The sequence below is a fragment of the Gastrolobium bilobum genome, unplaced genomic scaffold, assembly GCF_033153095.1.
Source record: "Gastrolobium bilobum isolate Gb01-03AN ecotype WA unplaced genomic scaffold, APGP_CSIRO_Gbil_v1 utg7961, whole genome shotgun sequence".
NCBI lineage: Eukaryota > Viridiplantae > Streptophyta > Magnoliopsida > Fabales > Fabaceae > Gastrolobium > Gastrolobium bilobum.
The window spans coordinates 206,553-220,464 of NW_026899198.1; the positions used below are offsets into that span (position 1 = coordinate 206,553).

Genomic DNA, 13,912 nt, shown 5'->3' on the forward strand with positions numbered 1-13,912 from the left:
ATAAGGGTTTGCAGGTACTGGAAAAGAAGTCTCTAATTCCCTTTGCCAAAGTTATGTAATTAAATACATATGATTATTGTGTTATTGACAAGCATCATAGAGTTTCATTCCAAAAGCATCATGATAGGAAATCTAATATATTAGACTTTGTGCATTATGATGTTTGTGGTCCATTTGACGTTCCATCATTATGAGGTAATAACTATTTTGTTACTTTCATTGATGATCCTTAACAAAAGATGTGGTTGTTTCCTATGAAATATAAAGACCAGGTGTTCCAGTATTTTCAGCAGTTATGGTAGAAAGAGAAATAGGAAAGCTCCTAAAATGTCTCTGTATTGATAATGGAGGCGAGTATACTTCAAGGGAGTTTAAAAATTACTACTCTAAATATGGCATTAGACATGAGAAGACAATTCCTGGAATCCCTCAACTTAATAGGGTAGCATAGAGGTACAATCGCACAGTTGTCAAGAAGATTAGATGCTTGTTGAAGATGGATGCATTGCCACAATCTTTTTAGGGAGAAGCTACTAGCACCGCCTGTTATTTGATGAACAGATCTCCCTCATCTCTGTTGAACTTAGATACTCTAGAAAGAGTATGGAGAGGGAAAGATGCCTTCTACTTTCATCTGAAGGTGTTTGGTTGCAAGACTTTTGCACATGTTTCAAAGAAGCAACGGTCAAAGTTTGATGACAATGCTATTCTTTGCATATTCCTAGGTTATGGCAATGAAAAGTTTGACTACAAATTATGGGATCCTGAAAAGAAGAAGATTTTCAGAAGCACAGATGTAGTATTCCATGAGACTGAGAATATTACACATTTAGAGAATACAATGGAGCCTACTAAGGGGAAAGAAATTATGTTTAATTGTACATCCATTCCTTCTTCTTCAAATGGTGCCATTGGAGGAGAAGATATTTATGAAGAGCATACTAATTGTGATGGTTCAGAGGCAGTGGGTGATGTTGATGATGAGATCATTGAGCAGAGGGAGCAACCCCCACAAGAAGAGGTTGTAGAACCATAGGTTAGGCAGTCTGTGAGAGATCGTCAGCCATCACCGAGATATCCCACTTCTGAGTATATCCTCCTTACTGATGAAGGGGAGCCTGAATATTTTCAGGAATCAGTTGATCATAGTGACAAAGACAGCTGGATGTAGGAGGAAATAAATTCCCTACATAAGAATCACACTTATGACTTGGTAAATCTTCTCAAGGGTAGGAAAGCATTGAAGAATAAATGGGTGTACAAGATTAAGAGGGATGCGAATGGAAAGCTAGCGAAACACAAGCCTCGATTAAGGTTTCGGGCAGAAGAAATGTATTGACTTTGATGAGATGTTCTCTCCAGTTGTCAAGATGACATCCATTCAAGCAATTTTGGGTTTGGCAGCTAGTTTGGATCTTGAGGTTGAACAGTTAGATGTGAAGACTTCATTTCTTCATGGTGATTTAGATGAAGAAATCTATATGATGCAACCTGAAGGTTATGAAGTCAAAGGAAAAGAACACATGGTATGCAGGTTGAAGCAAATCCTTTATGGGCTGAAGCAGGCACCACGACAATGGTACAAGAAGTTTGATTCGCTCATGGCGGAGCTTGGATATAAAAGAACTAATGCAGATACTTGTGTATACTTCAGCAAGTTTTGGGCATGGAAATTATTCGTGATAAGAAAGTTAGGAAGCTATGGTTGTGACATGAAAAATATGTTGAGCGCGTGCTTGGAAGGTTCAACATGAAGAGTGCTAAACCAGTTAGCACACCTCTTGCCAATCACTTTAAATTGAGTAAGTAGTCACGCCTATCTACCAAGGAAGAAAAAGAAGATATGTTAACTATTCCATACTTATCTGCGATTGGTAGTCTTATGTATGCTATGATTTTTACACGACCTGATATAGCATAAGCAGTTAGTGTTGTGATCAGGTTTCTTGATAATCCAAGTGGATATTATTGGGAAGCTGTGAAGTGGATCTTCAGATTATTGGGAGGAAACTCTGAGCAGTGCTTATATTTTGAAGGTGCAAACCCAATCTTGCAAGGGTACATAAATTCTGATATGGCGGGTGACCTTGATTGTAGAAAGTCTACCTCTGGGGAACTTGTTTACCTTTTCAGGGGGAGCTGTGTCTTGGCAGTCCAAACTGTAGAAATATGTTGCATTATCTACAACTGAGGCTGAGTACATCGCCATCACAGAAGCTGGAAATGAGATGCTATAGTTGAAAAGATTTTTCCTAGTCTTGAGTTTCAAGTGGGATGAATATGTGATTTACTGTGATGATCATAATGCTATTGACTTGAGCAAGAACTCAACTTATCATTCTCGCACAAAGCATATTGATGTGAGATACCACTGGCTACGTGAAGTAGTGGAGGATGAGTTGTTGAAGATTAAGAAGTTTCACACAGACAAGAATGCCTCGGACATGTTGACAAAAGTTGTTACTCGAGAGAAGTTTGAGTTGTGCAAGGAGTTTGCACACATGGACTCCAAGTGAAGAGTTAGATTGTTGATAAACCTTTAGTTTATCTTGTTTTATAGACTAAAATTACATGCAAAATCAAGTTAAATAAGTGAAAACTAGGGTTTATTAGTGTAAAAATATGAACTATGTGAATTATGAATTAAATGATTGATATTTGTTTATTTTGAAGGTAATTGATATTAAATGAAAGCAAATATGAAGCTTAAAGAATTGGAGATCAAAAACTTGAAGATCATGAAGATTCCAAGTGTAAATAGAAGAAATTACAGTTCTTAAAGAGGAGGCTTAAGCTCCCATTTCGAAGCTTAAGCTTCCAAGTTACTAAAAAGTTTTTGGACGAGAGGGTTAAGCCCTCAAAACAGAGCTTAAGCTCGCTACCAGGAAAAAAGTTCCTCTTCGAAGAGAGGGCTTAAGCGCCCAAAACGGGGCTTAAGCGCCCTCATATAAAAATTGCCACTGTGTCAGAAGGCTTAAGTGCCCAAATGGGGGCTTAAGCGCCCCAAGGACCCAACTTAGGCCCACTTGAATTATCCACCTAGGGCACGAACTCTTTGCCCTTAAAAACACAATTTGGGGGCAGAATTACATACTTTTTGATATTCTTAAAGAATTCTTGGCACTTGGAGGCAGAGGGAAAGCGGAGGAAACACCAGTTCATTTCGTGAGAGGCGGAGACGGATCGGAATCAAGTCTGCACTGGAGTTATTGAAGAATTCCCCTTCTAATATGGGATTTGGGGAAACTTTCTTAATTCTTTTCGTTCTTGATTTTGCTATGTCCGACTAAATCTTTTAAGTAGTTAGGGTTAGATGAAATTTAATCAATTTATTATGCTTTGAATAATTCTTTACATTAATTTTTCTTTTTATCATGAATGGAATTGTCTTTGCTTAATGCTTTATATGAGCTTGAACTTATATATTGATCTTAGGTAAATGCATGACAATAAAAATGTTGGTGCGTGATCCTTATCTGACAATTTCGTCGTAAACCTTATGATTCTAGGGATAGACATAGGGTTTTGCGCAATCTTATGATTCTTGAACTTAATGCTTATTTTCTTGGGGAATAACTGGGGAACTAGGGTTCTTACAAGATTATAAAGATTTAGGGTAATAAGGAATTGAGCCTTAATTAACTTAGAAAGAATCGATTGAATTGATATTAAGGACGATTAACTTAAAGAAGGAACTCAAACATAATAGAGAGATTGAGGGAAATCGAAGCCCTAACTACGCTCTTTTTTGTCAATTAATTCAATTCTTTAAATTCTTATTTTTAATTCTTGCTTTTAATTAGTTTTAATATTTTAAATTCCAAAGCAAATCCTGATACAAATACAATTTTGATTGTCCAACTTAAGTTGAAGTAGTGAATTAGTGTTTGAATTATAATCCTCATAGGAACGATCTCTTACTCAAACATTATATTACTTGTACGACCGGTGCACTTGCAGTGAGCGCAACAATTGTGGTTTCTTCCCTCTTGGTCACGAAGGGGGAGATTTGTTAGGTTTGTGACCTTTGACCACTTTTTATTAGTAGTGGGGCCCATTGGCCCTTTTGTAACATTTGAAAGAAAAAAAAAGCCGAGGAAGATAGAAGCAACGAAAGTGAGAAAGAAAAAAAAAAGAGGAAAACTGAGAGTGAGCGGCAAAGTGCGAGGGAGAGAAAAAAAGAAAGAAGGGGATGTTTTCTTTGGCAGATCCAACGGCGGGACTTCGTCGGAACGAGCTCAGATTTTAGGAGAGTGTTCATGGTGTGTAGTAGCTCACATCCATCAGTCATTTTGCGGTTTGGAGGTCTTTTGAGCCACATATCTGGTTTCCCCCTTTTGAAGCTTCTTTGGTGACTTTTTTCCTTTCTTTTTCTCTTGATTTCCATATATTTGATGATGTTGTTAGATTCCTCTATTGTTATATAGAGAGACAACATATTGTATGTGTATCCATTATTGTTGATTGATGAGTGAAAGTTTGGGTGAACTCCGATAAAGGTCCTAATTTTTTTTCCACATAGAAAATTTTTGTGTGGCAATTTTGTTATTGCTGTTGTTAATTTTTCTGAGTTATAAGTTTACTCGTGTTTTCCCCCAACAGGTTCCATGCCGTAGCATCCTTGCATCTGTTAATATATTGTCACCAGTGACCACTTTGTCCAGAGGTGATCGCCAACTCATAGGTACATTGAATACGACCCCAGCAAGACCGAACATATATTAATACAAGTCATACTTTTCATTGATGGGAAATTATTTAGGAGATTTATTTTTGAATATTATTTTTAAAAAATTGAATTTTATGTTTGAAAATGTTAGCTTAAATATAATTTAAAATTCAGAAAAGTTATAGTTACTACCTATTTTTCTTACTACCAAATCTTAACCGTTGATTTCCGTCAATCTAACGATTACAATTTATTGCAAATTAATAATTAATTAATAAGTATGACCTCATAAATTATAACCGTTAGATTGACGGAAATCAACGGTTAAGATTTGGTAATAACAAGTAGTAAGAAAAATAGATAGTAACTATAACTTCTCCCTTTAAAATTTAATCTTTTTATTGATAAAAATAGAATTTATCTTATCAGTATTAGGTAAATTAATTTTTTGGTGTAAAAATATTTAAAAGTGATGTTAAAATGATATTTAATATTATAATTAAGAAGCATATATTCCCACTGTCATTCTAATATAAAAGATTATTTTAAAAAAATTAAACAAATAAGAAGGACAATAAATTAAAAAATGACAATAACTAATATATAATGGAGGAAAATTTATTAAGTTCAAGGCCTTTTTGTCTTCTCGAGGCATATCTCATTTTATAGGAATAAATCTTTAAAATTTATATAATTTAATTATGTGAAAATTTTATATCCATCTCTTTACTCATAAATAATAATTGGATCTTACCTATTTAATGCATATGAAGAAAGAAATGGAGACAAAAATTTCACATGACCATATTATGTGAAATTTTAACATAAGATAATCTACTCCTTCTTGCCAAAGGGCCTGATTGATTTCAGTTTTGTAAAACAATTTTTTAATTTTAAAAACAAAAAACATGATTGATACTCGCTGTTTTGTTTAAAAAAAATTTAAAAACCGTTTTTAAATTTTAATTTTAAAAACAGAAATTACAGAACACCATTGAGGTGTTTTTGTTCTAATTTTTTACTTTTTGTTATGAAAACACCAAAAACACGGAAAAAAGGTGTTTTCATTAATGGCAAAGCTGTGATTAATCTATATTCTCACTCTTGGTATATGAACTCTGCAAATGTGACCAGTGCAACGCTTCCTCTTTCGTTTTCTTTCTCCTCCTTCAATGGTGTTTGTGCTATCTCCCTCTTCCTCGTTCTGACACAAATCTCTCCACGTGAAAGGAAAAAAAGCTAGCATCTAAAATCGAAAATCCTTAACAGTGTTGTCACTTGACCAGAGGATTGAAACGAAGATCTCTCTCTCTCTCTCTCTCTCTCTTGGTGAATAAATAATGCTACTGAGAAGAAAGAAGTTGGAGCAGCGCTGCACCTTCTTCTCCTCTTGATTTCAAGGCCTCCACCCAGTCCCAACATCACTATGTTTTCGGTATCTCTCCTTCCTCGTGGTTTCTTCTATACTTTTCTAATTATTATGTGTTTCGTTGCTAAGAAATGATGGGTAGTAATGAAAAATCAAAAAATTTGTTAAACAAATGTCATATTTATCTTCAGGGTGTATTCAACTTTCAAGTCCAACCAAGAGTAACATAATATTATATGTTTATTTGAAATTAGTTTAAATGGAAGTCCAAAACTTTGTCCGGGGTAAAATGAAAGTAAGCTAACAAAAGATAAAGAATTCTTGGTGGAAATCAATTTTGGAAGATGTCTCTTAAAGCTCTTAACATTTTTATCTGAAATTAGTTTAAATGAAAGTCCAAAACTTTGTCAGGGGTAAAATGAAAGTAAGCTAAAAAAAGAAAAAAGCATTCTTGGTTGAAATCAATTTCGAAAGATGTCTCTTAAGGCCCTTAACATTTTTATCTGAATTTAACCAATAACCACAACGTTACATAAATCTTTGACTCAGGAAATAATTGTAAATTGGTTCACACTGAAACATAACTGCTTTTTCTGCGCTAAAACACAAAGGATGGAGTCCACCATCTTACATGTTTATTGTTTTGGTAAATACCATTTACTACTTATTTATTACACAAAACAGTCTAAGATTTTCTTTTATTTGAGTCAACCATATTATATATTCCTGCATGTCCTTAATTACCACCACCTTGATCGTAACCCTCTCCATGACCATAGCCTTCACCATGACCATAGCCCTGCCCAGAGCTTGAGCCACCACCTATAAAGAAAAATCTTAGATTGTTTTGTGTAACTTGGATGAAGGAAGCAGAGGCAGCTGAACGTGTTGGGTCAATTGCAACTTGCCAAGCAATTATCCACAATACAATTGGAATTGGAGTTGAAGAAGAAGATAGGAAGATGACATGGGTTGCTGATGCAGAGGAATGCTAGAAGAGAGGTTCTATTGAGATAGCCAGAGCTATATATGCTCATGTTTTGACTGTCTTCTTAACAAACAAGAGCATATGGCTTAAAGCAGCACAACTTGAAAAAAATTCATGGAACCAAGGAATCTCTTGATGCATTACTTCATAAAGCAGTTACCTACAGACCACACGCTGAAGTTCTTTAGCTTATGGGTGCCAAAGAGAAGTGGCTTGCTAGAGATGTGCCTACAACTCGCGCTATCCTCCAAGAAGCTTATGCTGCCATTCCCAATTCTGAGGAAATATGGCTTGCGGCTTTAAAGCTAGAATTTGAAAACCATGAACCTGAGAGAGAACGGATGTTATTGGCTAAAGCCAAAGAGAGTGGAGGTACAAAAATAGTCTGGATGAAATCAGCAATTGTTGAGAGAGAACTCGAAAACATTGAAGAGGAGATGAGATTGTTAAATGAAGGGCTGAAGCAATTCCCATCATTCTTTAAATTGTGGTTGATGCTTGGCCAGCTTGAGGTTAGGCTTGCTGAGAATGTGAAGCTGCTTGATCAGCCCGAGAATCGGCTTGATCACAATAAATAAGTAGTAAATGGTTTGAAAAACCTTTCATTCACTTGCATGCAACACTAATTAACTTCATTGAACACCCCAATCTTACCAACATTTCCCACATCTTCCTTATCCACCACTTATTCTCTATGCAGTAAGCTCACTCTCGTCATTTTATTTTATTTCTATTTGTTCGTGGATCATTCAAATCCAAAGAAAACATCTATTATTCCCTGGATGGTAAAAACATCAATCGATGGAGCATATTAAAAATAATTCTCATAAGTGTTTACTTCATTTAATTTTGCTCCTGTTAGAATTTTGCTAAAAAATACAAAATGCCAAATCCTACAATGCTGAACTTATTGTGTCTCTAATATACAAGTTTTTTTTTTAACTATCTTAGTACTCACCTCCTAAGTTGTATGACAGGTTATAACTACCATGGATATTGATAATTTTTCATCAGAAAATGATGCTTGTAGCTTTGATCTCCATACGATACAAGCGATGATGAATTAGCTGAACTATGCATTATCGGTATGGTTTACGATTATAACGAGAAATTTTTAAATAATAAGGTTCGAACATCTGCATTAACTGGTGGTGATTTTATTACTAAGATTGAATGGCTCCGGAATAGTTTGCTTCGAGTTATTTCGAATGGAAAAAGCATGTTTTATTAATTTTTGCAATGAGTCGAGAGGGAAAAGTTACTTAAGTGACTCAAGGGATGTGCTTCTGGAAGAAAATGTTGCTATGTTTTTATTCATAATTGGGCATAATGTTCGCCATAGAGTGGTTGCAGATCGCTTTCAGCATTCTACAGAAATTATCTCTCGTTATTTTAAGGAAGTATTAATAGCAGTATGTCAATTCGAAAAAGAGCTGATAAAGCAAGAGTCAAAAGAATTGCCCGATAGAATAAAAAATAATCCCATATATTGTTCAAGGTATGTAACATTATTACTTATGATATTTATTCGTGTTGTCTTTTATTTTAGATCTAATTTTTAATTGCTTATATTTGGGTTATTTTATTACAGAATTGTTTAGGTTCAGTTGATGGCACACATATAAGTGCATGGGTTCCTGCTGAGAAACAAACATCATGCAGAGGTAGAATGACAATCGTCACACAAAATGTCATGTGTATTTGTGATTTTAATATGAATTTCACATATGTGTATTCAGGATGGGAAGGAAGTGCACACGATGCAAAAGTTTTCGTTGATTCACTAACCAATCCAAATGCACAATTTCCATGGCCATCTATAGGTGAATATCATATTGTTGAATTTGTCTTCTGTAAATGAAGTAAATAATTTATATTTAAAGCTAATGCAGGTATGTTTTATCTTGTGGATTCTGGCTATCCTTGCACCAGAGGTTTTCTTCCCCCTTTTAGAGGCGAGAGATATCATGCACAAGAATATACTGGTCGCGGTAGACAACCAAGGAGTTGTGAAGAGTTATTCAATTATAGGCATTCATCTTTAAGAATGACAATTGAACGATGCTTTGGAGTCTTGAAGAACAGATTTCCTATTTTGAAGCTAATGCCTCTATATAAACCTTCTAGGCAGCGACTCATAGTGATAGCATGTTGTGCTATTCATAATTATATACGCAGGTGGAATTTACGCGATGATTTGTTTAGAATGTGGGAAGACATGGATCCTACAGAAATAAAGGGTATGAATGAGACTTCTAACCTTGAGGGAACAAGCTTGAATGATGATAACTTGTCTAGGTTATCTGATGAAGGTGTAGCGGAAATGGCAGCATATCGTGATCATATTGCAAATTGGATGTGGGCACAACGTAACAATTCTGCAGTGTAGTTTATTTGATTTGTTAAATAATAGGTTTTACTTTTGGATAATTAATTTTCAAGTGACTCAATGTTTGTATGGGCTTATTATGAGTGCACTAAACCCTAACTTATGTTTGTATGTTTTGCTTATTAAATATATTGGACTTTGATTAGATTAACTTTGGTTCGTTACAATTATAATATATTGACTGATAGTAATTTATATAGTAATCTCGTGGAATATATTGAACTTAAAATATTTGTTATGGTTTGCATTGGTCTTATAAAAGATTTATAATATGATTTTTTTATCTTAAAAATACATATAAGTTTTTAGATATAATAATAGAAATTATTTAAAAAAAATAGCAATTAAACGAGTTTTTTATTTTGTTGTTCTGAAAACATGTTCTTAGAACAAATTTACTAAGCAGATTTTTTTATTTTTTTACTTTTAAAATTGTTTTCAAAACAAATTTATCAAACTGATTTTTTCCTTTTTTTATTCTGAAAATCAATTCTTAAAAACTATTCTACAAAACAGTTTTAAAAACAAAAAAATCAAAACATAATCAAACACACTCTTTGTTTCCAATACCCTATCCTCTTTTTTTTTTTTTTTTATTTCTGGGTTACTTATTGATTAATCAACTAATCCAATCAAATTGAGTAGAACTATGACAACAAAGTTCTTCATGCTAATTTTTTAACAATACTGCATAATCACGACTTAAATTCATAACCATCACTTAAACAACTCTTTTACAATTAATCCATGTAGTTAGAGGTATACGCTTCTTTCATAAAAGCTAAATTTCCCCAAATAGTGCGAAAGACCGAAAGCCTAAGGCAAATTCTTCCCAAGGACCACCGACGAGCCCTCTTCAATATGAAATATTTTTGCGTAGGGGCACAAGTGCATCTAAGGCCTATGCAAGAAAAATTCGTCTAGTGAATGTGCCAAAACAAGCATAAATAATAATAATAACAATAATAAAAACATCATAGTTCAAAGTTCAAATAAAATAAATCATGCACCCGCAATGAAGTTTCCAAAAGAAAGTTGTTGCTTGGTTGAAACACTAGAAACCCATGACCATGACCCAGTCAAGCACAGTTCTTTCTCTCTAGAAACATTGTAACCAATCAACCACGTTAGATGAACTATTTTTTTTTTTTTTTGTCTGCCGTGCGTTAGATGAAGTATTTTTTTGTCTGCCGTGCTCATCACTCCCTTTCAATTTCAACTATATATATATATATATATATATATATATATATATATATATATATATATATATAGAGGTAGAATCTTTTGACACCGGTGTCAAATTTTAATTTTGACACTTCATTTGAGAGCCGTTAGATCAAAAAAGATCAACGTCTCTGATTTGCAAGCATGTGACACCATTGATCTTTTTAATTAATTATTAATTCCTAATAAATGATAATCGTTGATTGACGAAAATTAACGGTTAAGATTTAGTGTCAAATTTCAAAGTTTGACACCGGTGTCAAATGATCCTGGCCCATATAGGGATAAGATCATTTGACACCGGTGTCAAACTTTAAAATTTGACTCCAAATCCTAACCGTTGATTTCCGCTAATCAACGATTATCATTTATTGAGAATCAAACTTATTAATTAATTATTAATTCCTAATAAATGATAATCGTTGATTGACGAAAATCAACGGTTATGATTTGGTGTCAAATTTCAAAGTTTGACATCGGTGTCAAATGATCCTGGCCCATATAGGGATATGATCCTTTGACACCGGTCTCAAACTTTAAAATTTGACTCCAAATCCTAACCGTTGATTTCCGCTAATCAACGATTATCATTTATTGAGAATCAAACTTATTAATTAATTATTAATTCCTAATAAATGATAATCGTTGATTGACGAAAATCAACGGTTAAGATTTGGTGTCAAATTTCAAAGTTTGACACCGGTGTCAAACTTTAAAATTTGACTCCAAATCCTAACCGTTGATTTCCGCTAATCAACGATTATCATTTATTGAGAATCAAACTTATTAATTAATTATTAATTCCTAATAAATGATAATCGTTGATTGACAAGATTTGGTGTCAAATTTTAAAGTTTGACACCGGTGTCAAATGATCCTGGCCATATATAGAGGTAGGATCTTTTGACTCCAAATCCTAACCGTTGATTTCCGCTAATCAACGATTATCATTTATTGAGAATCAAACTTATTAATTAATTATTAATTCCTAATAAATGATAATCGTTGATTGACGAAAATCAACGATTAAGATTTGGTGTCAAATTTCAAAGTTTGACACCGGTGTCAAATGATCCTATCCCTGTATGAGCCAGGATCATTAATTAATTTTTAATTCCCAATAAATCTCAATCGTTGGATGCACGGAAATCAATGATTACGATTTGGTATAAGACTTATCATTCTTACACCGGTGTAAGATGATCTTGTCTATATATATATATATATATAGGAATAGAATCCTTTAACACTGGTGTCAAATTTTGAAATTTGACACCAAATCCCAACCATTGATTTCCGCCAATCAACAATTATCATTTATTGGGAATTACACTTACTTATTAATTCCAATAAATGATAACCAATAAATGATAACCGTTGATTGACGGAAATCAACGGTTGAGATTTGATGTCAAATATAAAATTTGACACTGACATAAAAAGATTCTGCCCCATTTATATATATATATATATATATATATATATATATATATATATATATATATATGTTTCTCACTCATTCACCATTCACAACTCCTTCAAAATTCACTTTCTCTTCTTTCATTCTCCTATAGGAATAACATGGAACGTAAACCTTTTTCGCTCCAACTCACTGATCCGAATACAAAACCCGAATCCAGATCCGTTTCAAAGATGGACACGGACAGCTTCGACTTCGAGTTCCCCACTGTTATTTCTAGTTCTGCTGTTCCAAACGACGTCGTTTTCTGGGGCAAGGTCATAACTCGCGAAACCCAGCCTGTAGGGAAAAACCAAAGCCCATTCCTATTGAGATCGGAATCTTCTTCCTGTCGGCCCAACCGAGCTGCTGGCCCTGTCCGGTCGGTGTCGACCGGGGAGAACCGGTGGCGGAGAAGCGACAGTAACAGCAGTAGCCGGAAGCATCGCAACGGTTTGTTTGGAATGGTGAAGTTCCCGTTACAGATGGATTTGAGTGACATAAAGACGAGGCAAGAGAGGAGGAAGCAGCCGCCGCGGCTGCCTCTGCCGATGTCGGCTGTGGAGGATGAGGGTGGATCGTTCAGCGGCGGAGAGAGTTGTTGGGACTTGGTCCGACCGGTGAGGCGGAGGAGCCAGCTAATGAAGGCCTTGTTTGGATGCATTCCGATTGTTTAATCTAATCTATTTATTTATTTATTACTGTTTTTTTTTTTTTTTTTTTAACTTTCTTCTTCTTCTTCTGGGATAAAAGCGTAAAACATTTTATCTACTATATAAAATGAGAAAGATTATACTTACAACTTTTTTTTACAACCTCTTACAACTATATTTTAACACTGTTAATTTTCGTCAATCAATGTTTATCATTTATTGTGAATTAATAATTAATTAATGAGTTTAATGTGCAAAAATAATAATCGTTGATTGGCGAAAATCAATGGTCTTAAAATATAATTGTAAGAGGTTGTAAAAAAAAAATTATAAATATAATCTCTCTGATCTAAAATAGTTAATCTTAGAGGAATTTAATTGGAGAAAATTTTAATTTTATTTGAGTATTGTATAGTAAAATCATTTTAAAATATCAATGGGCTAATTTTAAAACTTAGAGAATAGCGTTACATATCTTGACTTTACAAGTGGGTCATCCAGTACAGAAGCCATAGACTCCCGACGCTATGTAGGGCTCTATAATCAGAACGGACCAACGAGAGGAGAAAGAGATAAGGAAGGAAAGAAAGAGAATAGAATAATACTTCATATCTATTTCATTCGTCAGCTATGGATATATATCACCAAGTGATTACCGTTCTAACAGAATTGTAGCAAAGCATAACAAACGCGTACTGAATTGACAGAAAAGCAACTAAACTTCTAGAAGGTCTTAATGACTGAAGTATCCCTGATCTAATTAATTAGACATAGTCCTTTAGGTACTTAGGAGTCTGGATAGTGCGCATGGGCCTAGTAGATGGCCCAACATTCGCCCGTTCTGGAAAACGAACATCGTCCGCGATGTTGGGTTGCACTGCTTCCAAGGGCCCACATCGAACAAGGGGAAGCTGAGCTGTATGAGGTGATAGGAGCAAACGCTCTGACCGAGGAGCCATAAGTGGTGGCACATGCTGAGAGGACAAGGGCGTAGAATATGGATGGTCATGATCCAACGATTCAGAACGCACGGTGATGATGTTGTTAGCGTGAGAAGGTGTCTTAACAACAGCAGGACTTTCATCAGAATTTGAAGACAACTCATTGGAACCTGGTCTGGCCATAGTGAAAGAACTTTGCATCGTAGGATCCAGTAAG

The 13,912-nt window shown here is 34.6% G+C and overlaps 1 protein-coding gene across 1 annotated transcript; it reads left to right on the forward strand.

Moving 5' to 3' along the window:
* Positions 1-12,189: 12,189 nt before the first annotated feature.
* LOC133288195 (uncharacterized) lies at positions 12,190-12,851 on the forward strand. The gene has a single exon (XM_061485902.1). The coding sequence runs from the start codon at positions 12,224-12,226 to the stop codon at positions 12,776-12,778; it is 555 nt and encodes a 184-aa protein (XP_061341886.1). The 5' UTR covers positions 12,190-12,223; the 3' UTR covers positions 12,779-12,851.
* Positions 12,852-13,912: the final 1,061 nt, after the last annotated feature.